Source organism: Chlorocebus sabaeus, chromosome 25 (assembly GCF_047675955.1).
Source record: "Chlorocebus sabaeus isolate Y175 chromosome 25, mChlSab1.0.hap1, whole genome shotgun sequence".
Lineage (NCBI taxonomy): Eukaryota > Metazoa > Chordata > Mammalia > Primates > Cercopithecidae > Chlorocebus > Chlorocebus sabaeus.
The window spans coordinates 4,397,653-4,424,516 of NC_132928.1; the positions used below are offsets into that span (position 1 = coordinate 4,397,653).

Here is a 26,864-nt window from a genome sequence, read left to right on the forward strand (position 1 = left end):
GAACTGCAAACAATGGCACAATAACTATGTGATGCATGCACAAGCTTCAGTAGCCAATTTGATCAAGTGGAAGAAAGGGTATCAGTGACTGAAGATCAAATGAATGAAATGAAGTGAGAAGTTTAGAGAAAAGAGTAAAAAGAAATGAATAAAGCCTCCAAGAAATATGGGACTATGTGAAAACACCAAATCCACATCTGATTGGTGCACCTGAAAGTGACAGGGAGAATGGAACCAAGTCGGAAAACACTCTTTGGGATATTATCCAGGAGAACTTCCCCAACCTAGTGAAGCAGGCCAACATTCAAATTAAGAATATACAGAGAACGTCACAAAGATACTCCTCGAGAGGAGCAATTCCAAGACACATAATTGTCAGATTCATCAAAGTTGAAATGAAGGAAAAATTGTAAAGGGCAGCCAGAGAGAAAGGTCGGGCTACACACAAAGGGAAGCCCATCAGACTAACAGTGGACCTCTTGACAGAAACTCTACAAGCCAGAAGAGAGTGGGGGCCAATATTCAACATTCTTAAAGAATTTTCAACCCAGAATTTCATATCCAGCCAAACTAAGCTTCCTAAGTGAAGGAGAAATAAAATCCTTTACAGACAAGCATATGCTGAGAGATTTGGTCACCATCAGGCCTGCCTTACAAGAGCTGCTGAAAGAAGCATTAAACATGGAAAGGAACAACTGGTACCAGCCACTGCAAAAACATGCCAAATTGTAAAGACCGTCAATGCTACGAAGAAACTACATCAACTAAGTAGCAAAATAACCAGCTAAATTCATAATGACATGATCAAATTCACACATAGGCTAAATGCTCCAATTAAAAGACACAACTGGCAAACTGGATAAAGAGTCAAGACCCATCAGTGTGCTGTATTCAGGAGACCTATCCCACATGCAGAGACACACAGAGGCTCAAAATAGAGGGATGGAGGAAGATCTACCAAGCAAATGGAAAACAAAAAAAAGGCAAGGGTTGCAATCCTAGTCTCTGATAAAACAGACATTAAACAAACAAAGATCAAAAGAGACAAGGACATTACATAATGATAAAGGGATCAATTCAACCAGAAGAGCTAACTATCCTAAATATATATGCACCCATTACAACAGAGCCCAGATTCATCAAGCAAGTCCTTAGAGACCTACAAAGGGACTCAGACTCCCACACAATAATAATGGGAGACTTTAACACCCCACTGTCAACATTAGACAGATCACTGAGACAGAAAGTGAACAAGGATATCCAGGAATTGAACTCAGCTCTGCACCAAGCAGACCTGACAGACATCTACAGAACTCTTCACCCTAAATCAACAGAATATACATTCTTCTCAGCACCACATTGCACTCATTCCAAAATTGACCACATAGTTGGAAGTAAAGCACTCCTCAGCAAATATAAAAGAACAGAAATTATAACAAACTGTCTCTCAGACCACAATGCAATCAAACTAGAACTCAAGATTAAGAAACTCACTCAAAACCGCTCAACTACATGGAAACTCAACAATCTGCTCCTGAATGACTACTGGGTACATAACGAAATGAAGGCAGAAATGAAGACATTCTTTGAAACCAGAAAGATACAACACATCAGAATCTCTGGGATACATTTAAAGCAGTGTGTAGAGGGAAATTTATAGCACTAAATGTCCACAAGAGAAAGCAGAAAAGATCTAAAACTGACACCCTAACATCACAATTAAAAGAACTAGAGAAGCAAGAGCAAACACATTCAAAAGCTAGCAGAAGGCAAGAAATAACTAAGATCAGAGCAGAACTGAAGGAGATAAAGACACAAAGAACTCTTCAAAAAATGAATCCAGGAGCTAGTTTATTGAAAACATCAACAAAATTGATAGACTGCTAGCAATACTTATAAAGAAGAAAAGAGAGGACAATCAAGTAGATGCAATAAAAAATGGTAAAGGGGATATCACCACCAATCCTGTAGAAATAAAACTACCATCAGAGAATACTATAAACACCCCTATGCAAATGAACTAGAAAATCTAGAAGAAATGGATAAATTCCTGGACACATACACCCTCCCATGACTAAACCAGGAAGAAGTTGAATCCCTGAATAGACCAATAACAGGTTCTGAAATTGAGGCAATAATTAATAGTCTACCAACAAAAAAAAGTCTGGGACCAGATGGATAAACAGCCAAATTCTCCCAGAGATATACAGAGGATCTGGTACCATCCCTTCTGAAACTATTCCAATCAATAGAAAAAGAGGGAGTTCTCCCCAATTCATTTTATGAGGCCAACATCATCCTGATACCAAAGCCTGGCAGAGACACAACAAAAAAGGAGAATTTTAGACCAATATCCCTGATGAACATCGATGCAAAAATCCTCAATAAAATACAGGCAAACCGAATCCAGCAGCACATCAATAAACTTATTCACTATAATCAGGTTGGTTTCATCCCCGGGATGCAAGGTTCGTTCAACATATGCAAATCAATAAATATAATCCATCATATAAACAGAACCAAAGACAAAAGCAACATGATTATCTCAATAGATGCGGAAAAGGCCTTTGACAAAATTCAGCAGTACTTCATGCTAAAAACTCTCAATAAACTAGGTATTGATGGGACAGAACTCAAAATAGTAAGAGCTATTTATGACAAACTCAGTCAATATCATACTGAATGGGCAAAAACTGGAAGCATTCCCTTTGAAAACTGGCACAAGACAGGAATGCCCTCTCTCACCACTCCTATTCAACATAGTGTTGGAAGTTCTGGCCAGGGCAATCAGGAAAGAGAAAGAAATAAAGTGTACTCAATTAGAAAAAGAGGAAGTCAAATTGTCCCTGTTTGCAGATGACCTGACTGTATGTTTAGAAAACCCCATCATCTCAGTCCAAAATCTCCTTAAACTGATAAGCAACTTCAGCAATGTCTCAGGGAACAAAATCAGTGTGCAAAAATCACAAGCATTCCTATACACCGATAACAGACAAACAGAGAGCCAAGTCATGAATGAACTCCCATTCACAATTGCTTCAAAGAGAATAAAATACCTAGGAATCCAACCTACAAGGGATGTGAAGGACCTCTTCAAGGAGAACTACAAACCACTGCTCAATGAAATAAAAGAGAACACAAACAAATGGAAGAACATTCCATGCTCATGGATAGGAAGAATCAATATTGTGAAAATGGCCATACTACTCAAGGTAATTTACAGATTCAATGCCATCCTCATCAAGCTACCAGTGACTTTCTTCACAGAATTGGAAAAAACTACTTTAAGGTTCACATGAAACCAAAAAAGGGCCCGTATTGTGAAGACAATCCTAAGCCAAAAGAACAAAGCTGGAGGCATCAGGCAATCTGACTTCAAACTACACTACAAGGCTACAGTAACCCAAACAGCATGGTACTGGTACTGAAACAGAGATATGGGCAAATGGAACAGAATAGAGCCTGGAAATAATACCACACATCTACAACCATCTTTGAGAAACCTGACAAAAATAAGATATGGGGAAAGGATTTCCTATTTAATAAATGGTGCTGGGAAAACTGGCTAGCCATATGTAGGAAGCTGAAACTGGATCCCTTCCTTACATCTTATACAAAAGCTAATTCAAGATGCATTAAATACTTAAATGTTAGACCTAAAACCTTAAAAACCCTAGAAGAAAACCTAGGCAAATACCATTCAGGACATAGGCATGGGCAAGGACTTCATGTCTAAAACACCTAAAGCAATGGCAACAGAAGCCAAAATTGACAAATGGGATCTAATTAAACTAAAGAGCTTCTGCACAGCAAAAGAAACTACCATCAGAGTGAACAGGCAACCTACAGAATGGGAGAAAATTTTTGCAATCTACCCATCTGACAAAGGTGTAATATCCAGAATCTACAAATAACTTAAACAAATTTACAAGAAAAAAAGCAAACAACCCCATCAAAAAGTGGGCGAAGGATATGAACAAACACTTCTCAAAAGAAGACATTTATGCAGCCAACAGACACATGAAAAAATGCTTATCATCACTGGCCATCAGAGAAATGCAAATCAAACCCACAATGAGATACTATCTCACACCAGTTAGAAGGATGATCATTAAAAAGTCAGGAAACAACAGTTGCTGCAGAGGATGTGGAGAAACAGGAACACTTTTACACTGTTGGTGGGACTTTAAACTAGTTCAACCATTGTGGAAGACAGCATATACCCAAAGGATTATAAATCATGCTGCTATAAAGACACATGCACACGTATGTTTATTGGGGCAGTATTCACAATAGCAAAGATTTGGAACCAACCCAAATGTCTATCAATGACAGACTTGGTTAAGAAAATGTGGCACATATACACCGTGGAATACTATGCAGCCATAAAAAAGGATGAGTTCATCTTCTTTGTAGGGACATGGATGAAGTTGGAAACCATCATTCTGAGCAAACTATTGCAAGGACAGTAAACTAAACACCACATGTTCTCACTTATAGGTGGGAATTGAACAATGAAAACACTTGGACACAGGAAGGGGAACATCACACACTGGGGCCTGTCGTGGGGTCGGGGGGAGGGAGGAGGGATAGCATTAGGAGATATACCTAATGTAAATGACGAGTTAATGGGTGCAGCACACCAACACGGCACAGGTATACATATTTAACAAACCTGCACGTTGTGCACATGTACCCTGGAACTTAAAGTATAATAAAAATAAATAAATAAATTCTGGGTTGAAAATTATTTTCTTTAAGAAGGTTGAATATTGGCCCCCACTCTCTTCTGGCTTGTAGGGTTTCTGCAGAGAGATCCACTGTTAGTCTGATGGGCTTCCCTTTGTGGATAACCCAACCTTTCTCTCTGGTTGCCCTTAACATTTTTTTCTTCATTTCAACCTTGGTGAATCTGACAATTATGTGTCTTGGGGTTTCTCTTCTCGAGGAATATCTTTTTATTGTTCTCTGTATTTCCTGAATTTGAATTTTGGCCTGTGTTGCTAGGTTGGGGAAGTTCTTCTGGATAATATCTTGAAGACTGTTTTCCAACTTGGTTCCATTCTCCCCCCCACTTTCAGGTACACCAATCAAACCTAGGTTTGGTCTTTTCACATAGTTCCATATTTCTTGGAGGCTTTGTTTGTTCCTTTTCATTCTTTTTTCTCTAATCTTAATGCATTATTTCATCAAATTGTTCTTTAATCTCTGATATCCTTTCTTCCATTTGATCTATTCAGTTATTGATACTTGTGTATGCTTCATGAAGTTCTCTTGCTGTGTTTTTTAGCCCATGAGGTCATTTATGTCCTCCTCTAAACTGGTTAGTCTACTTATCAATTCCTCTAACCATTTTTCAAGGTTCTTAGCTTACTTTCATTGGGTTGGAACATGCTCCTTTAGCTCAGAGGAGTTTGTTATTACCCACCTTCTGAAGCCTACTTCTGTCAGTTCAAACTCATTCTCCTTCCAGTTTTGTTGCCTTCCTGGCAAGGAATTGTAATCTTTTGGAGGAGAAGAGGTATTCTGGTTTTTGGAATTTTCAGCCTTGGTGTGCTGGTTTTTCCTCATCTTCATGGACTTATCTACCTTTGGTCTTTGATGCTGGTGACCTTCAGACGAGGTTTCTGTGTGGACTTCCTTTTGTTGACGTTGAGGCTCTTCCTTTCTGTTTGTTAGTTTTCCGTCTAACAGTCAGGACTCTTGGCTGCAGGTCTGTTAGAGTTTGCTGGAGGTCCACTCCAGACCCTGTTTGCCAGGGTATCAGCAGCGGAGGTTGCAGAACAGTGAAGATTGCTGCCTGCTGCTTCCTCTGTAAGCTTCATCCCAGAGGGGCACCCACCAGATGCCAGCTGGGGCTCTCTTCTATAAGGTGTTTGTTGGCCCCTGCTGGGAAGTTTATCCCAGTCAGGATGCTTGGGGGTCAGACACCCACTTGAGGAGGCAGTCTGTCCTTTAGTAGAGCTCGAGCATTGTGCTGGGAGATCTACTGCTCTCTTCTGAGCCAGGAGGAAGGAATGTTTAAGTCTGCTGAAGCAGCAGCCACCCCTTCCCCCAGCTGCTCTGTCCCAGGCAGATGGGAGTTTTATCTATAAGCCCCTCACTTGGGGTGCTGTCTTTCTTTCAGAAATGCACTGCCCAGAGAGGAGGAATCTTGAGAGGCAGTCTGGCTACAGCGGCTTTGCGGTGCTGTGGTGGGCTCCGCCTAGTTTGAACTTCCCAGTTCCTTTGTTTACACAGCAAGGGGAAAACCACCTATTCAAGCCTCTGTAATGGTGGATGCTCCTTCCCATACCAAGCTCGAGAGTCCCAGGTCAACTTCAGACTGATGTGCTGGCAGCAAGAATTTCAAGTCAGTGAATCTTAACCTGCTGGGCTCCCTGGGGGTGGGATCTGCTGAACTAGATCATGTGGCTTTCTGGTTTCAGCCTCCTTTCCAGGGGAGTGAATGATTCTGTCTTACTGGCGTTCCAGGCTAGTAAGTACCCTACTGGGGTATGAAGAAAAACTGCAGCTAGCTCGGTGTCTCCTGTAACAGCCACCCAGTTTCGTGCTTGAAACCCAAGGTCCTTGTAGTGTAGGCACCCAAGGGAATCTCCTGGTCTGCAGGTTGCAAAGACCATGGGAAAAGTGTAGTATCTGGGCCAGAATGCACTGTTCCTCATGGCACTGTCCCTCACAACTTCCCTTGGCTAGGGGAGGGAGTTCCCTGACCCTTTGTACTTCCCTTGTGAGGTGATGCCCCACCCTGCTTCTGCTCACCCTTTGTGGGCTGTACTCACTGTCTAACCAGTCCCAATGAGATGAGCTGGGTACCTCAGTTGGAAATGCAGAAATCACCCACCTTCTGTGTTGATCTCACTGGGACCTGCAGACTGGCACTTTTCATGCTTAAATCATATGTTACCTAAACATAAAACACTTTAAAAACACTACTTCATTTCTTCTTGAACTATATTGATATTAACAAATCTTGTGTTCATCTCCTCTTGTTATTGTCTTTCTCACTCTGAAATTTCTGAGAATTTTTCTTTAATCTTAGGTATTATTCATAAATTGATATTGAACTTAGATATTCACAATAAATTGTTTCTTTGCTGAGAAATGCCACGCCTGAGGCTCAGGTGCACAGACCCTGCCTTAAAATGAGGCTATAACATGAGAATCTGTAAATCTCCCCTGTTTCCACCATGAGCCTTGAACCAAGTAACAAACAGCAATCTATTGCCAGGAAAGGTACAGGAGCATGGAAAATTTAAAGTCTGTGTTGCACTGAAGGTAACTATAGTAACACTAAAAGCCAAAGCTAGGTCAGTATTGACTCAACCCACCATGCCACTACCTGAACAATGTGGCAGAAGAAAAAGTATGTCCATTTCCAGGTATAACTACTGTATACCTCAGTCTCTAATTTCTTTTATACACAATATCTGGTATTCAATTAAAAATTATGAGACATAAAAATAAGCAAGATTAAGAAAAGTCATGTTGCCAAGAGAAAAAGCAGTCAAGGGAACAGACCCAGAGATGGCCCAGATGTTGAAATTATCAGACAGGAATTATTTTTTTAAAAACATGCTTAAAATGTAAAAGATCTAATGTTGAAGGAAAAAATCATTCATGAATAGAGAGGGAATTCCAGCAGAGAGATGAAAACTATAGGAAAGGTCAAGGGAAATGCTGGAAATAAAATCCATAATATCAAATATGAGAATTGTTTCAACGGGCTTATAGCAGACTCCATGCAGCAGAGCAAGGAATCAGTAAACTGGAAGACAAGTCAACAGAAATCAACCAAACACAAACACAAAGAGAAAAAAGAAAACAAACAAAAAAGAACAGAACATCCAAGAGGTGTAGGAAAATATATCTATATAACATTTCTAGGTGTGGGATTTTACATGTTGTCATGTTTAATACTCCAGGATCCTATTCAATCTTAGGTCTCACATTTTCTCTAATTCTCTGAACTCCTAGGCAATTATTCCCTGAAACATTTCTTCCCTTCTACTTATTTTACTATATCTTTCTGGAGGTTCTGTTATATGAATAATATAACAGAATAACCTTTCAATTTTTATTAATCTTTCAACTATATACACATTATTTCTGTATTATAGAAACATATTTGTTGTATATTTAAAATACATAATATTTAACCTCTTTAGCTCTTCCTGATGCATTCTGAGAGTTCCTTGGCTGTTGTTATAGCCCTCACTAATCTGCTATACAGCTAACCAATCCAGCATTCAACTCATTTATTATGTTATTTTAACTAATACATATCCTCCAGTTGCTGTTTTTTTTTTTAACTGATTCTTTTTGCTTTGTTTCCAGTACTGTAACTTTCCTGGGTTGTACTTCTGATGAATTTAGAAGTGTGAATCTAGGGAGGGAGTGGTCACTCTTCAAAGCAGGTCACTTGTGTGTTAACAATCTGTATCTACTCTGGCACTGTTCTTTTTCTAAGTGTGGTTTCTCTTTTTTAATAATCTTGGCTTTAAGATTTGAAGAGGGGTGGCAGTAGGAGAAAATATGTTTTTACCTACTCCCTAAACCTAGGTAGGCTTCCCTGCCAATGAGATATTTTGTTGCTGCCCCTAGCTGTGCTGTGGTATGCTAACTGGCAAACAATGGACAATAGCCCATTCAGAGTTGAGTTGATGGGGAAAGTACACACCTAAATATTTTCTTCCACTTTATCTCCTATTCATGGCATCCATGGTTGTTCAGGGTTGCCACTTCCTCTTGTTGGGATCTAACCATATTACATCATCTCAGGGATTTATAATGATTTATATATTGGTTTGATGAATCCAAAATTGGTTTGGGAGAAAGAATTGGGAGCCTGTGCTAATCTGCCATCTTACCAAAAACTGCATAAAACCAGCATTTAGATTTAGGGATTCTGACTTCAAAGACAATACCAATACCTTATCTATAATACTATATGATTTTCTGAATCTGTTTATCCTTCCTTACATATGTTTTACTACTTTTCATGATTATGCCTTTGTGTGATTACAACTTACACCTGGAATTCTGAACAGGTTTTTTTCACTATTTCTAACTCTAAAAATCTTTAAAATCCAGTGAAAACATTCTCCTTTAACAGAGACCCTCTAGTGGTTCTTTACAATCATTTTTCCTGTGATCCTTCAACACTTGTATGATACTAATTTACTTTTGATATGTTCCTCCATAAATGGTTTTTAGTTTGCTCCATGTGCATATCTGCTGTTGGTCCAAATAGACTAAAAATGCTTGCTCTTTGAGAAATTTTCTAAAATCTAATATAAGGTGATAAATTGGCATTGACTAGTTAAGATGTATCATTGACATGACTTAGAGAGAAAAACTCACTTTGTTCAAATCTTCCATTTTTACCCATGAAGTCAAAGAAAGCATCAAGAATTCTGCAGAGGGTTATGATGATTGTTATGTCCTCCATAGGATATGGCTGAAATTTCTGATGATTCTTTATAAATTGTAGTCCGTCTGTGACACTATTTTTAATCATGAATTCAAGACAATCCACTCCTGATTGACTTATAATTTTAGAAGTTTTCAGAAGCCATGACTTAACATAAGGCTCCCATCCCAGATCAACAGGATCCTAATAATAAAAAGCAAAATATAATCTTACGTAAATAAATAAAAATATGGTACATCCTCTGGAATGATTTGTGATTTCTAACTATGGTCTTACAAGAAAACAAGCAATTGGGGGATTATGTATAGGAAGGTGTATTGAGGCTCTGTGTATGTGGTGAGGGGAACTGCTTACCCAGAAGTCAGCCCTATATTTAGATTTATTTATAACATTCAGTTAAGTAGATTAGAGCATAGGGCTACTTATAGCTAATAACTTCATGTATAGAGAATAGAGAATATAGCTAATAACTTCACGTTATATTTTGTACTTCCTTCCCACTGTCTTCATAATGTGTTTTCCAAGTTCTTAGAGTCAGAGTGGGTATGAAAAGGTCTCAGGAACATCTTCCTCTATTAAAAAAATAATTCATATCAGCAGCCTAATTTGTCTATTTGTTTACTCATAGTTGTGGAAAATACTGACACTCCAATTACTAAGAGTAGTATTAGAACAGTAATAATTAAATTCACATTCAATTCTGGATTATGAGGCTTTGGGAGACACAAAGATTTGGAACTATGGGGTTCATGCTGCTGGATACAAAGGCAAAAATAAAATAAACATAAAATACTGTAAATAATAAATAGTTACTATCATAAACAACATTTTTGCTTTGTTAAAACATTTGTTTTTGAAAGCTTACCATATAGACCATGGCACATCGGCTGACAGTAGCAGGACTGGCCTGAGAGAGACTGTCCACTTCAAAAATCACTCTTATTTTATTAGTTAAAGCTATTCTCTCACTGTTTGCTAGGCATAATGTTCTAGTATCATCTAGCACAGAGTTCAGATTTTCTACCCAAAAGGTGTCCACTGGGCCATCTAAGATAATCCACTGCCAATCAAAATCTGGAGAGAAAAATATTTTTAATGTAACTGAGAATAATGTCAGTCTTCTTTCATTACAATCTTGCAAATTTTCTATTTTACTTAGAAAATATTAGATAATTAACCCTTACAATTTGCTTAGGAGAAACAGCAATAATTTAACTTCTGCATAATAATATGATTTGTAAGTTTGCCCTCCTACCCCAGAATATTTTTTAGATATGTTGCCCCTGGGGAATAGCAAAGGGAACTAGATGTTCTTTGAAGAAAGAATCAAACAGAGTTTAAAATATACCACACTTGGAACCCATTTACTCCTCTTTCCACAGGGTGTTAGTCCATTTGGGCTGCTGTAACAAAAAGCCTTAGACTGGATAGCTTATAAACTATAGACATTTATTTCTCACAGTTCTGGAGATTTGGAAGTCCAAGATCACGACACTAGCAGATTCCTTATCTGGGGGGGCTATCTTAATGGTTCACAGAAGGGCACATTCTTTGTCCTCAGATGGTGGAAGGGGTGAGGAATTTCTCTTGAGCTCCTTTTTCAGGGCACTAATGCCTCAATGAGGGCTCTACCCTCATGATCTAATCAACTGCCCAAGGCCCCCTGCCTTCTAATACCATCACCTTAGGAGTTGGAATTTCAACACATGGATTTTGGAGGGACACAAACCTTTAGACCATAGCACACATGCTATACCCACCACTGTGCTCCACAGTTTTAGAAAATCCATTGGTCAGGATAGGGGAGGTATGAATAGGTCGCTATGCAGACAGAAAACAGATAACCACCAAAAAGATATTAAAATATCCCAGAGGAATCCAAGAGCAGAGCTGGGATCCATATAGCCACCACTGCTAAGAGGGGCTCTAATACCTGCCCTAGGAACTGCCTTAAAGTCCCATGAAGGAAACTAATGGTGCCTAATCACTGTACTCTCCCAAAAATAACACACAAAAATTCAGTAAAATAGAAGCAGAAGCAGAAATCTCTTTTAAAGTCTGGATTATATATGTACTAATGGTGGATGTGTTGATAAGAAGTTCAACCTGGGTGGGGAAAGCAATGGTCAGTGCTCCTCCAGTAGACTGACAAGGTCATATACATATTTTGTCCCACTGGCACATAGTAAAGTGTCTGGCATATTACAGGTATGTAGTTCATTTTAGATAAATCTACTTGGGTTGTATGCTTTGGCCTGGAAATGTACAAATTATTTGGGGTCCCATTTCAGAGGCAATACCAGTGGCAAATTGTAGATTGCTGCTGCTGCTTATCACATCATAATTTATTTCTATCTTTAATATCCACTTGGTTCTTTTGTAAACTGAAGGACTATTGAAGCCATAGTGCTTATATAATGTAATTACATACACACACACACACACACACACAAAGAGTAATATAATATGTGGTAATACTACACAAATTTTAAATAAACATATGAACAAATAAATGGTACAGGAACAAAATATTACCAGTCAAAAACATGTTTAAACATATAAATATAGCTCATACTGGTTCAGAGTTTGTCTTCTATATCAGTTAACCATCTTTCTTGAATTTAGTAACACTTACTGTGATTTTCTGGAATTTTAACAACTTTCTCTATCTCCTCAAAAATATTATCATCAGTATCTGTCATATCAGAGGCATCAAGTTTGAAAACCTAAAATGTGTAATCAATAATGTTTAAATTTTTATTTAATAACACTTTTCAACCACAATGGATTTATATGTCAATATGCTTTCTTGAGTGATAAAAATATAAAAGGCAGAGAGTTCTGTAACTGTAAAGACCAACATATAACCAGTATAGCCTAATGTAACTGACTTGTGACTATAGCTTATTTATTTTGGAAAAAAGCTTATTTATTTTACTTTGGTTTCTTTTTTCCCCCTGCAAAGACAGTACATGCTTATTGTAGGATGTCAAATAAAACAGAAAAACACAAAGAAGAAAGCAAAAGTTCTTTGAATTTCCATTACCCACAGACAATCACCATATATATTTTGGTGTATTTTTTTTCTAGACTTTCCGTCATATCAGTTCTCAAGTTTTAGAATATGTAGAATTACCTGCAGTTTGTTAAATTACAGATTGTAACACCTCATCCTTGGAGATTCTAATTGAATAGGTTTGGGATGAAGCCCAGAATTTTTCACTTTTAATGAACATTAAATCATCTCGAGTTATTCTAATACATGTTATTTTTACACCAACCTTTGATACATTCTGATGTATGTATATTAACATATTAACTCCTTATTATGTTGAGATGGGGAGGTTTAATTATTCATCTCTCTAAAAGAGCTGAGTAATATATCATCAGCTTATTGGCACTGGTTTCCTTAACCATCAACAGTAGTCGGAGAGAAAACCAAACAATACAGTTATGCTGGGGGCACAGTGTAGGTTCTAATGAGAGACAAAGGTGCTCGTGTTTCAACCCGGTCCTAGGAATACAGCAAATAGTAATCAGTTCCTACTAATTTCCAGCCTCATCACAAAGTAAGCAAGTCCTAGACTATTTCCAATTATTATTCCTATTACAAAAGTAATTATTATGCTTGGATATACATCATTATGCTCTAGTGCATTTCTTTCTCTAAATAGATTGTTTTGACTTGCAGAGATCATGGCAGATGGAGGCAGGACTAGATTGCAGCTCCTGCTTGGATGGACAAAGAAGTATGTGGAGGCTCACATCATGAACTTTTGCTCCAGAATGACTGCAAGAATAAATCAGGAAAGCCGAGAGAACCCACAGACCCTCAAAAGAAAGTGGATTGCTCCTGCAGGACTGGGGAGACAGCCAAAATACTGAGAGTACCCAAACTGTGGAAGTGTTGCAAAGGGGGATTGTCCACCCCCAAACACACACCCTCACTAGGGAACCTGAAGGTCTAGATCATGAAAAAAGATCTGCATGAGTTGTGTGAACCTTACCTGGAACTTAGTCAACTTAGAGAGCTGAGCAAAATACAGGGGTAGAGGAAGCAGCAGGAAAAGCCCTGTGGGCTCACTGGGTTCCCTAGCAAGCAATTTCTGCCTTGCCTCACAGGGGTCCTTGTGGGGGGGCTGACAGAGGCATTGGGAAAAGGCCACAGGGAGAACACCTCTAGCTGAACTCTGTAACAATTTGAACTGATCGAGAAGTCTCTGGGTCAGAACTCAGGGAAAGGCGTGAATCCAGTGTGCAGACTCCATAGGCGGAGGAAGCGTGAAAACCCTACTTGCCTTTGCAGCTGGGAGATGGGCAGCCAGGACAAGTTCTCAGTCCTGCTCACCCACTGCCTGGAAACAGACCCGGTGCTATTGGGGGGACACAGTGGGAGTGAGACTAGCCTTTTGGGTTGTGTGGGAGCTGGGTGAGGCCTGTGACTGCTGGCTTTCCCCTACTTCCCTGACAACCTGCATGACACAGTAGAGGCAGCCACAATCCTCCTAGGAACATAACTCCATTGACCTGGGAACCATACCCCTATCCCCCACAGAAGCCACAGCGAGACCTGCCCAAGGAGAGTCTGAGCTCAGACACGCCTAGCCTTGTCCCCACCTAATGGTCCTTCCCTACCCACCCTGGTAGCTGAAGATGAAGGGTATATACTCTCGGGAGTTCTAGGGCCTGCCCACTGCCTGTTCCTCCCCATACTACCACAATTGATGCTTTCTTGAAAGTGCCACCCCCTAGGCCAGGCACAGTGGCTCACACCTATAATCCCAGCACTTTGGGAGGCCGAGGCAGGCGGATCACCTGAGGCCAGGAGTTTGAGACCAGCTTGGCCAACATGGTGAAACCCCATCTCTACTAAAAATACAAAAATTAGCCAAGGGTCGTGGCAGGCACCTGTAATCCCAGCTACTCGGGAGGCCGAGGCAGGAGAATCGCTTGAACCTGGGAGGCGGAGGTTGCAGTGAGCCAAGATTGCACCATTGCACTCCAGCCTGGGGGATGAGAGCAAGACTTAGTCTGAAAAACAAGAAAGAAAAGAAAAGAAAAGGAAGGAAGGAAGGAAGGGAGAAAGAAAGAAAGAAAGAAAGAGAGATAGAGAGGGAAAGAAAGAAAAGAAAGAAAGAAAGAAAGGAACGAAGGAAGGGCAGGCCACCTCCTGGCAGGAGGCCAACAAGCACAAAAATAATGCATTAAATAGACTCCATTTTATCCCCCTGCCACTTCCACTGAAGCAGGTGCTGGTATGCATGGCTGAGAGACCCATAGATGGTTCACATCACAGGACTCTATGCAGACAACCCCCAGTACCAGCCTGGACCCTGGTAGACTTGCTGGGTGTCTAGACTCAGAAAAGAGATAACAATCTCTGCAGCTCGGCTTTCAGCAAGCCACATACCTAGGAAAAGGGGGAGAGTCCTACATCAAGGGAACACCCTGTGGAACAAAAGAATATGAATAACAGGCTTGAGTCCTAGACCTTCCCTCTGACAGAGCCTACCCAAACTAGAAGGAACCACAAAACCAACTCTGTTAGTATGAGAAAACAAGGTTCTTTAGCAGCCCCCAAAAACCACACTAGCTCACCAGCAATGAATCTAAACCAAGAAGAAATCCCTGATTTACCTGAAAAAGAATTCAGCAGGTTAGTTGTTAAGCTAATCAGGGAGGTACCAGAGAAAGGTGAAGCCCAATTTAAGGAAGTCAAATAATAATATAAGAAATGAGGGGATACATTTTTAATGAAATAGATAGCATAAATAAAAAACAATCAAAACTTCAGGAAACAGTGGATGCCCTTATAGAAATGCAAAATTCTCTAAAAAGTCTCAGCAACAGAATTGAACAAGCAGAAGGGAGAATTTCAGACCTCGAAGACAAGGTTTTCAAATTAACCCAATCCAACAAAGACAAAATTATAATAATAATAAGAAAATATAAACAAAGCCTGCAAGAAGTCTGAGATTATGTTAAATGACCAAACCTAAGAATAATTGGCATTCTTGAGGAAGAAGAGAAATCTTAAAGTTTGGATATTTGGGGGAATAACTGAGAAAAACTTCACCAGCCTTGCTAGAGACCTAGACATCTAAATACAAGAAGCTCAATGAACACCTGGGAAATTCATTGCAAAAAGATCATCGCCTAGGCACACTGTCATCAGGATATCTAAAGTTAAGACAAAGGAAAGGATCTTAAGAGCTGTGAGGCAAAAGAATCAGGTAACCTATAAAGGAAAACCTATCAGATTAACAGCAGATTTCTCAGCAGAAACCCTGCAAGCTAGAAGGAATTGGGGCCCTATTTTCAGACTCCTTAAACAAAACAATTATCAGCCAAGAATTTTGTATCCAGTGAAACTAAGCTTCATAAATGAAGGAAACATACAGTCTTTTTCAGACAAACAAATACTGAGAGAATTCACCACTACCAAGCCAGCACTACAAGAACTGCTAAAAGGAGCTCTAAATCTTGAAACAAATCCTGGAAACACATCAAAACAGAACCTCTTTAAAGCATAAATCTCACAGAACCTATTAAAAAATACAATTGAAAAAACCAAAAAAATGAAAAACCAAGTATACAGGCAACAAATAGCATGATGACTGGAATGGTACCTCATAACTCAATACTAACATTGAATGTAAATGGCCTAAATGCTCCACTTAAAAGATACAGAATTGCAGAATGGGTAAGAATTCACCAACAATCTGCTGCCTTCCAGAGACTCACCTAACACACAATGACTCACATAAACTTAAGGTAAAGGGATGGAAAAAGACATTCCATGGAAATGGACATACAAAATGAGCAGGAGTAGCTATTCTTATATCAGACAAAACAAACTTTAAAGCAACAGCAGTTAAAAAAGACAGAGAGACATTATATAACGATAAAAGGCCTTGTCCAACAGGAAAATATTACAATCCTAAGTATATATGTGCCTAAAAGTGGAGCTCCCAAATTTATAAAATAATTACTAATAGACCTAAGAAATGAGATAGACAACAACACAATGATAGTGGGGGACTTCAATACTCCACTGACAGCACTAGAGAGGTCATCAGACAGAAAGTCAACAAAGAAACAATGAACTTAAACTATACCCTGTAATAAATGGACTTAACAGATATTTACAGCACATTCTACTCAACAACCACAGAACATACATTCTATTCATCAGTGCATGGAAATTTCTGCAAGATAGGCGATATGATAGGCCACAAAACAAGTCTCAACAAATTTAAGAAAATGAAATTATATCAAGCACTCTCTCAGACCACAGTGGAATAAAACTGGAAATCAACTCCAAAAGGAACCTCCAAAACTATGCAAATATATGGAAACTAACCTGTTCCTGAATGATAACTGGGTCAAAATGAAACCAAGATGGAAATTTAAAAATTCTTTGAACTGAACGACAATAGTGACACAACCTATCAGAACCTCTGGGATACAGCAAAGGCAGTGCTAAGAGGAAAGTTCATGCCCTAAACACTTACATCATAAAGACTGAAAGAGCACAAACTGACATTCTAAGGTCACACTTCAAAAACTAGAGAAACAAGTACAAACCAAACCCAAACCTAGCAGAAGAAAGAAAATAACCAAGATCAGAGCAGAACTAAATGAAATTGAAACAAAAAAATATACAAAAGATAAGTAAAACAAAAAGCTGGCTCTCTGAAAAAATAAAATTGATAGACCATTAGAAAGATTAACCCAGAAAAGAAGACAGAAAATCCAAATAAGCTCAATTGGAAATGTAACAGTAGATATTAAAACTGACACCACAGAAACACAAAAGATCATTTAAGGCTACTATGAACACTTTTATGTGCATAAACTAGAAAACCTAGAGGAGATGGATAAATTCCTGGAAAGATACAACCCTCTTAGCTTAAATAAGGAAGAATTAGATACCCTGTACAGACCAATAACAAATAGTGAGAATAAAATGGTAATAGAAAAAATAACCAACAAAAAAAGTCCAGGACCAGACAGATTCATGGCAGAATTCTACCAGATGTTCAAAGAAGAGTTGGTACCAATTTTATTGACACTATTCCACAAGATAGAGAAAGAGGGAATCCTCCCTAAATCATTCTATGAAGCCAGTATCACCCTAATACCAAAACCAGGAAAGGACATAACCAAAAAAGAAAACTACAGACCAATATCCCTGATGAACATAGATGCAAAAATCATTAACAAAATACTAGCTAACTGAATCCAAACATATCCAAAAGGTAATCTACCATGATCAGTGGGTTTCAGGGATGCAGGGATGATTTAACATATGCAAGTCAATAAATATGATACACCACATAAACAGAATTTTTAAAAAAATCACACGATCATCTCAATAGATGCAGAAAAAGCATTAAACAAAATCCAGCATTGCTTTATGGTTAAAACTCTCAGCAAAATTGGCATACAGAGGGCCGGCCACAGTGGCTCATGTCTGTAATCCCAGCACTTTGGGAGGCTGAGGCAGGTGGATCATGAGGTCAGGAGATTGAGACCATCCTGGCTAACATAGTGAAAACTTGTCACTATTAAAAAATACAAAAAATTAGCCAGGCATGGTGGTGGGTGCCTGTAGTCCTAGCTACTCAGAAGGCTGAGGCAGGAGAATGGTGTGAACCTGGGAGGTGGAGCTTGCAGTGAGCCAAGATCGCACCACTGCACTCCAGCCTGGGCAACAGAGTGAGACTCCATCTCAAAAAAAAAAAAAAAAAAAAAAAAAAAAAAAAAAAAGGCACACAAGGGACATATCTCAATGTAATAAAAGTCATCTAAGAAAAACCCACAGCCAATATAATACTGAATGGGAAAAAGTTGAAAGCATTCCTTCTGAGAACTGCAACTAGACAAGGATGCCCACTGTCACCACTTCTCTTCAATATAGTACTGGAAATCCTAGCCAGAGCAATCAGACAAGAGAAAGAAATAGAAGGCATCCAAATCAGTAAAGTGTAAGTCAAACTGTCACTGTTCGCTGATGACAGGATTGTTTACCTAGAAAACCCTAAAGACTCCTCCAGAATGCTCCTAGAAATGATAAAAGTATTCAGCAAAGTTTCTAAATACAGAATTAATGCACACAAATCAGTAGATCTTCTATACACCAACAGTGACCAAGCTGAGACTCAAATCAAGAACTCAACACCTTTTACAATAGCTGCAAAAAAAATAAAATACTTAGGAATATACCTAACCAAGGAGGTGAAAGACAAGGAAAACTACAAAACACTGCAGAAAGAAATCACAGACAACACAAACAAATGGAAACACATTCCATGCTCATGGATGGGAAGAATCAATATTGTAAAAATGACCATACTGCCAAAAAAAGCAATCTACAAATTCAACACCATTTCCATCAAAATGCCACCATCATTCTTCACAGAACTAGAAAGAACAATCCTCAAATTCATAAGGAACCAAAAAAGAGCCTGCATAGCCAAAGTAAGACTAAGCAAAAAGAACAAATCTGGAGGCATCATATTACTTGATTTCAGACTATACTATAAGGCCATAGTCACCAAAACAGCATGGTACTGGTATAAAACTATGCACATAGACCAATAGAAAAGAATAGAGAACCCAGAAATAAAGCCAAATACTTAGAGTCAACTGATATTTGACAAAACAAATAGAAACATAAAGTGGGAAACCTTACTCAACAAATGGTGCTGGGACAATTGGCAAGCCACATGTAGGAGAATTAAACTGGATTCTCATATCTCAACTTATATAAAAATCAACTCAAGATGAATCAAGGACTTCAATCTAAGACCTGAAACTATAAAAATTCTAGAAAATATCATTGGAAAAACCCTTCTAGACATTGGCTTAGGCAAGGATTTCATGACCAAGAACCCCAAAGCAAATGCAACAAAAACAAAGATAAATAGCTGGGACTTAATTAAACTAAAGAACTTTGCACAGAAAAAGGAACAGTCAGCACATTAAACAGACAACACACAGAGTGGGAGAAAATCTTCACGCTCTATACATTTGATGAAGGACCAATATCCAGAATCTACAACAAATTCAAGTGAATTAGCAAGAAAAAACAAACAATACTGTTAAATTAGCAAGAAGAAAACAAGCAATCCCATCAAAAAGTGGGCTAAAGACATGAATAGACAATTCTCAAAAGAAGATATACAAACAGCCAACAAACATGAAAAAATGCTGAACATCACTAATTATCAGGGAAATGCAAATAAAAACCACAATACAATATCACTGTACTCCTGCAAGAATGGCCATCATCAAAAAATCAAAAAATCAAAAAATAGACGTTGGTGTGGATGTGGTGAACAGGGAACATTTCTACACCGCTGGTGGGAATGTAAACTAGTACAACCACTATGGAAAACACTGTGGAGATTTCTTAGAGAACTAAAAGTAGAACTACCATTTGATCCAACAATCCCACTACTGGGTATTTACCCAGAGGAAAAGAAGTCATTACATGAAAAAGGTACTTGCACACATATGTTCATGGCAGCCCAATTCACAACTGCAAAAACATGAAACCAACCCAAATGCCCATCAATCAACGAGTGGATAACTAAACTGTTGTATATGTATACTATGGAATACTACAGCCATAAAAATGAATTAATGGCATTCGCAGAGGTCTGCATGAGATTGGAGACTATTATTCTAAGTGAAGTAACTCAGTAATGGAAAACCAAACATCATATGCTCTCACTTATAAGGGGAGCTAAGCTATGAGGTTGCAAAGGTATAAGAGTGACACAATGGACTTTGGGGACCCAGGGGAAAGGGTAGGAAGGGGGTGAGGGGTAAAACACTACAAATTGTGTGCAGTGTACACTGCTCAGGTGATGGGTTCAGCAAAATCTCACAAATCACCACTAAGGAACTTACTCATGTAACCAAACACCACCTGTTCCCCAATAACCTATGGAAATAAAAATAAATAAATAAATAAATAAATAAATAAATAAATAAATAAGTTTTAAAAAAATGTTAGACTGTGGGTCAAAAGTTATACATATTTTATTTTTTAATAAATTCCATTAGATTACTTTACAAAAGTGTGTGGCAATAACACTCCCACCAACAAGGTGTAAGAATGCATCATTCTCCATATCCTTGCTAACACTGAAAGTATTCATTATTAATATTATTAAGGCTTGAAAACCTGATGAGAAGAAAAAGTGCCTATCATTGTTATAATTTTTTTTTGAATAATAGCTGGGTTGAGCATCTTTTCACATATTCACATATTTAATGACAACTGTAATTTTTCTATCAATTTTCTATTTATAGCTTTTCCTTATTTACTTAGTTGATAGCTCCTTATTGATTTTTACTAACTTTTATTTTAGATTCAGGGGTACATGTGCAGGTTCGTTATATAGATAAATTGTGTGCCTCGGGGGTTTGGTATACAGATTTTTACCCAGATAATAAGCATAGTATCCAATAGGTAGTTTTTTGATCCTCTCCATCCTGCCATCCTCCACCCTCAAGTAAGCCCCAGTGTCTATTGTTCCCATCTTTGTGTCCATGTGTAGTCAATGTTTAACTTTCACTTATTAGCAATAACATGTAGAATTTGATTTTCTGTTCCTCAGTTAGTTCGCTTAGGATAATGGCCTCCAGCTCCATCCATATAGCTGCAAAGATCATGATCTCATTCTTACAACTTTATAGTATTCTATGCTGTATATGTACCACATTTTCTTTATCCAGTCTACCATTGATGGGCATCTAGGTTAATTCAATGTCTTTGCTATTCTGTATAGTGCTGTAATGAACATATGTATGCACGTGTCTTTATGGTAGAATAATTTATGTTAATTTGGGTATATATGCCCAAAAATAGGATTGCTGGGTTGAATGGTAGTTCTAAGTTCTTTGAGAAATCACCAAATCACTGTGCTTTCCACAGTGGCTGAACTAATTTACATTCCCACCAGCAGTGTATAAATGTTCCCTTTTCTCCATAACCTCGCTAGCATTATTTTTTAACTTCTTGTAATAGCCATTCTGACTGGTGTGAGATGGTATCTCATTGTGATTTTCATTTGCATTTTTCTAATCATTAGTGATGATGAGCATTTTTTCATATGCTTATTGGCTCAATGTATATCTTCTTTGGAGAATTGTCTGTTCATATCCTTTGCCCACTTGTTAGTGGGGATGTTTTCTTCTTGCCAATTTGTTTAAGTTTCTTATGGATTCCAGATATTAGACCTTTATCAGATACACAGTTTGCAAATATTTTCTCACATTCTATAGGTTATCTGTTTACTCTATTGATAGCCCTTTTCTTTCTGTGCAGAAGCTCTTTAATTAGGTTGCATTTGTCAATTTTTCACTGCAATTACTTTTGGTGTCTTCATCATGAAATCTTTGCCCAGGCACATGCACAGAATGGTTTTCCTAGGTTTCTTCTATAGTTTCAGGTTTTACATGTAAATCATTAATCTATCTTGAGTTGATTTTTGTATATCGTGAAAGGAAGGGGTCCAGTTTCAATCTTCTGCATACGTCTAGCCAGGTATTCCAACATCATGTATTGAACAGGAAGTCCTTACCCCACTACTTATTTTTTCAAACATTGGCAACTTTTTGTCAACTTGTCAAAGATCAGAGATTGTAGGTGTGCATTATTTCTGGGCTATTCTGCTCTATTTGTCTATGTGTCTGCATTTGTATAAGTATCATGTTGTTTTAGTTACTGTAGCCTTGTAGTATAGTTTGAAATTGGGTAACATGATGCCTTCAGCTTCATTCTTTTTGCTTAGGATTGCTATGGCTATTCAGCTCTTTTTTGTTTCCTAAGCGTTTTATAATAAGTTTTTCTAATTCTGTGGAAAATGTCACTGGTAATTGATAGGAATAGCATTAAGTCTGTAATTGCTTTGGGCAGTATGGCCATTTTAACAATATCGAATCTTCCAATACACGACCATGGAATGTTTTTCCATTTGTTTGTGTCATCTCTGATATCTTTCAGTACTGTTTTGTTATTCTCATTATAGACATCTTTCACCTTCTTGGTTAGATGTATTCCTGGGTATTTTACTTTTTTGTGGCTATAGTGAATGAGACTGTGTTCTTGATTTGGCTCTCAGCTTGGACATTATTGGTGTATACAAATGCTACTAATTTTTGTACCTTGATTTTATACCCTGAAACTTTGCTGAAGTTGTTTATGAGATTTAGGAGCTTTTGGGCAGAGACTATGGGGTTTTCTAGGTATAGAATCATACTATCTGCAAATAGAGATAGTTTAACTTCCTCTCTTCTTATCTGGATGTCATTTATTTCCTTCTATTGCCTGATTGCTCTGGATAGGAATTGCAATACTATGCTGAATAGGCATGGTGATAGTGGGCATCATTATGTTCTTCTAGTTCCGAAGAGGAATGCTTCCAACTTTTCCCCATTCAGTATGATGTTGGCTGTGGGTATGTCATAGATGGCTCTTATTATTTTAAGGTACGTTCCTTCAGTGCCTAGCTTGTTAAAGGTGTTTAGCATGAAGGGATATTGAATTTTCTCAAAAGCCTTTTCTGCATTTATTGAAATAATCATGTGGTATTTGTTTTAAATTTGGTTTATGCGATAAATCACATTTTTTAATTTGTGTATTTTGAACAAGCCTTGCATGCCAGGGATAAAGCCTACTTGATCAAGGTGGATTAGCTTTCTGATGTGCTGCTGAATTTAATTTGCTATTATTTTATTGATAATTTCTGCATCTATGGTCATCAAGAATATTGGCCTTAAGTTTTCCATCTTCTGTGCTTCTGCTAGATTTTGATATTGGAATGATGCTGGCCTCACGGAATGAGTTAGGAAGGAGTCTCTCTTCCTCAAATTTCTGAAATAGTTTCAGTAGTATTGGTACCAGCTCATCTTCATACAGCTAATAGAATTCAACTGTGAATCCATCTGGTCCACAGCCTTTTCTGGTTGGTAGGCTTTTTATTACTGATTCAATTTTGGTACTCATTATTGGTCTCTTGAGGGATTCAGTTTCTTCCTGGGTCAGTCTTGGGAGGTTGTATGTTTCCAGGATGTATTCATTTCTTTTTTTTCTTTTTATTTTATTTTATTTTTATTTTTTATTTTTTATTATTATTCTTTTATTTATTTTCTATTATTATTATACTTTAAGTTCTAGGGTACATGTGCATAATGTGCAGGTTTGTTACATATGTATACTTGTGCTACGTTGGTGTGCTGCACCCATCAACTCGTCAGCACCCATCAACTCGTCATTTACATCAGGTATAATTCCCAATGCAATCCCTCCCCCCTCCCCCCTTCCCATGATAGGCCCCAGTGTGTGATGTTCCCCTTCCCGAGTCCAAGTGATCTCATTGTTCAGTTGCCGCCTATGAGTGAGAACATGCGGTGTTTGGTTTTCTGTTCTTGTGATAGTTTGCTGAGAATGATGGTTTCCAGCTGCATCCATGTCCCTACAAAGGACACAAACTCATCCTTTTTTATGGCTGCATAGTATTCCATGGTGTATATGTGCCACATTTTCTTAATCCAGTATGTCACTGATGGACATTTGGGTTGATTCCAAGTCTTTGCTATTGTGAATAGTGCTGCAATAAACATACGTGTGCATGTGTCTTTATAGCAGCATGATTTATAATCCTTTGGGTATATACCCAGTAATGGGATGGCTGGGTCATATGGTACATCTAGTTCTAGATCCTTGAGGAATCGCCATACTGTTTTCCATAATGGTTGAACTAGTTTACGATCCCACCAACAGTGTAAAAGCGTTCCTATTTCTCCACATCCTCTCCAGCACCTGTTGTTTCCTGACTTTTGAATGATTGCCATTCTAACTGGTGTAAGACAGTATCTCATTGTGGTTTTGATTTGCATTTCTCTGATGGCCAGTGATGATGAGCATTTTTTCATGTGTCTGTCAGCTGTATGAATGTCTTCTTTTGAGAAATGTCTGTTCATGTCCTTTGCCCACTTTTTGATGAGGTTGTTTGCTTTTTTCTTGTAAATTTGTTTCAGTCCTTTGTAGGTTCTGGATATTAGCCCTTTGTCAGATGAATAGATTGCAAAAATTTTCTCCCATTCTGTAGGTTGCCTGTTCACTCTGATGGTAGTTTCTTTTGCTGTGCAGAAGCTCTTTAGTTTAATGAGATCCCATTTGTCAATTTTGGCTTTCACTGCTGTTGCTTTTGGTGTTTTAGACATGAAGTCCTTGCCCATGCCTATATCCTGAATGGTACTACCTAGGTTTTCTTCCAGGGTTTTTATGGTATTAGGTCTAACATTTAAGTCTCTAATCCATCTTGAATTAATTTTCGTATAAGGAGTAAGGAAAGGATCCAGTTTCAGCTTTCTACTTATGGCTAGCCAATTTTCCCAGCACCATTTATTAAATAGGGAATCCTTTCCCCATTTCTTGTTTTTCTCAGGTTTGTCAAAGATCAGATGGCTGTAGATGTGTGGTATTATTTCTGAGGACTCTGTACTGTTCCATTGGTCTATATCTCTGTTTTGGTACCAGTACCATGCTGTTTTGGTTACTGTAGCTTGGTAGTATAGTTTGAAGTCAGGTAGCGTGATGCCTCCAGCTTTGGCCTTTTGACTTAGGATTGTCTTGGAGATGCAGGCTCTTTTTTGGTTCCATATGAACTTTAAAGCAGTTTTTTCCAATTCTGTGAAGAAACTCATTGGTAGCTTGATGGGGATGGCATTGAATCTATAAATAACCTTGGGCAGTATGGCCATTTTCACAATATTGATTCTTCCTATCCATGAGCATGGAATGTTCTTCCATTTGTTTGTGTCATCTTTCATTTCACTGAGCAGTGGTTTGTAGTTCTCCTTGAAGAAGTCCTTTACATCCCTTGTAAGTTGGATTCCTAGGTATTTTATTCTCTTTGAAGCAATTGTGAATGGAAGTTCATTCATGATTTGGCTCTCTGTTTGTCTGTTACTGGTGTATAAGAATGCTTGTGATTTTTGCACATTAATTTTGTATCCTGAGACTTTGCTGAAGTTGCTTATCAGCTTAAGGAGATTTTGGGCTGAGACAATGGGGTTTTCTAAATATACAATCATGTCATCTGCAAAGAGGGACAATTTGACTTCTTCTTTTCCTAACTGAATCCCCTTGATTTCTTTCTCTTGCCTGATTGTCCTAGCCAGAACTTCCAACACTATGTTGAATAGGAGCAGTGAGAGAGGGCATCCCTGTCTTGTGCCAGTTTTCAAAGGGAATTTTTCCAGTTTTTGCCCATTCAGTATGATATTGACTGTGGGTGTGACATAAATAGCTCTTATTACTTTGAGGTACGTTCCATCAATACCGAATTTATTGAGCGTTTTTAGCATGAAGGGCTGTTGAATTTTGTCAAAAGCCTTTTCTGCATCTATTGAGATAATCGTGTGGTTCTTGTCTTTGGTTCTGTTTATATGCTGGATTATGTTTATTGATTTGCAAATGTTGAACCAGGCTTGCATCCCAGGGATGAAGCCCACTTGATCATGGTGGATAAGCTTTTTGATGTGCTGCTGAATCCGGTTTGCCAGTATTTTATTGAGGATTTTTGCATCAATGTTCATCAGGGATATTGGTCTAAAATTCTCTTTTTTTGTTGTGTCTCTGTCAGGCTTTGGTATCAGGATGATATTGGCCTCATAAAATGAGTTAGGGAGGATTCCCTCTTTTTCTATTGATTGGAATAGTTTCAGAGGGAATGGTACCAGCTCCTCCTTGTACCTCTGGTAGAATTCAGCTGTGAATCCATCTCTTCCTGGACTTGTTTTGGTTGGTAGGCTATTAATTATTGCCTCAATTTCAGAGCCTGCTATTGGTCTATTCAGGGATTCAACTTCTTCCTGGTTTAGTCTTGGAAGAGTGTAAGTGTCCAGGAAATTATCCATTTCTTCTAGATTTTCTAGTTTATTTGTGTAGAAGTGTTTATAGTATTCTCTGATGGTAGTTTGTATTTCTGTGGGGTCGGTGGTGATATCCCCTTTATCATTTTTTATTGCGTCGATTTGATTCTTCTCTCTTTTCTTCTTTATTAGTCTTGCTAGCGGTCTGTCAATTTTGTTGATCTTTTCAAAAAACCAACTCCTGGATTCATTGATTTTTTGGAGGTTTTTTTGTGTCTCTATCTCCTTCAGTTCTGCTCTGATCTTAGTTAATTTTTGCCTTCTGCTAGCTTTCGAATGTATTTGCTCTTGCTTCTCCAGTTCTTTTAATTGTGATGTCAGAGTGTCAATTTTAGATCTTTCCTGCTTTATCTTGTGGGCATTTAGTGCTATAAATTTCTCTCTACACACTGCTTTAAATGTGTCCCAGAGATTCTGGTATGTTGTATCTTTGTTCCTATTGGTTTCAAAGAACATCTTTATTTCTGCCTTCATT

General features: G+C 38.2%; 1 protein-coding gene across 1 annotated transcript in view; it reads right to left on the reverse strand.

Moving 5' to 3' along the window:
- The window catches only part of DNAH14 (dynein axonemal heavy chain 14), a 528,962-nt gene that overhangs the window by 220,657 nt on the left and 281,441 nt on the right, over positions 1-26,864 (reverse strand). Inside the window, exons 39-41 of the mRNA XM_073011492.1 lie at positions 12,069-12,159; positions 10,299-10,507; positions 9,364-9,616 (exon numbers count right to left, since the gene is read on the reverse strand). Coding sequence (XP_072867593.1) covers positions 9,364-9,616; positions 10,299-10,507; positions 12,069-12,159 — 553 coding nt within the window. The remainder of the gene's footprint in view (positions 1-9,363; positions 9,617-10,298; positions 10,508-12,068; positions 12,160-26,864) is intronic.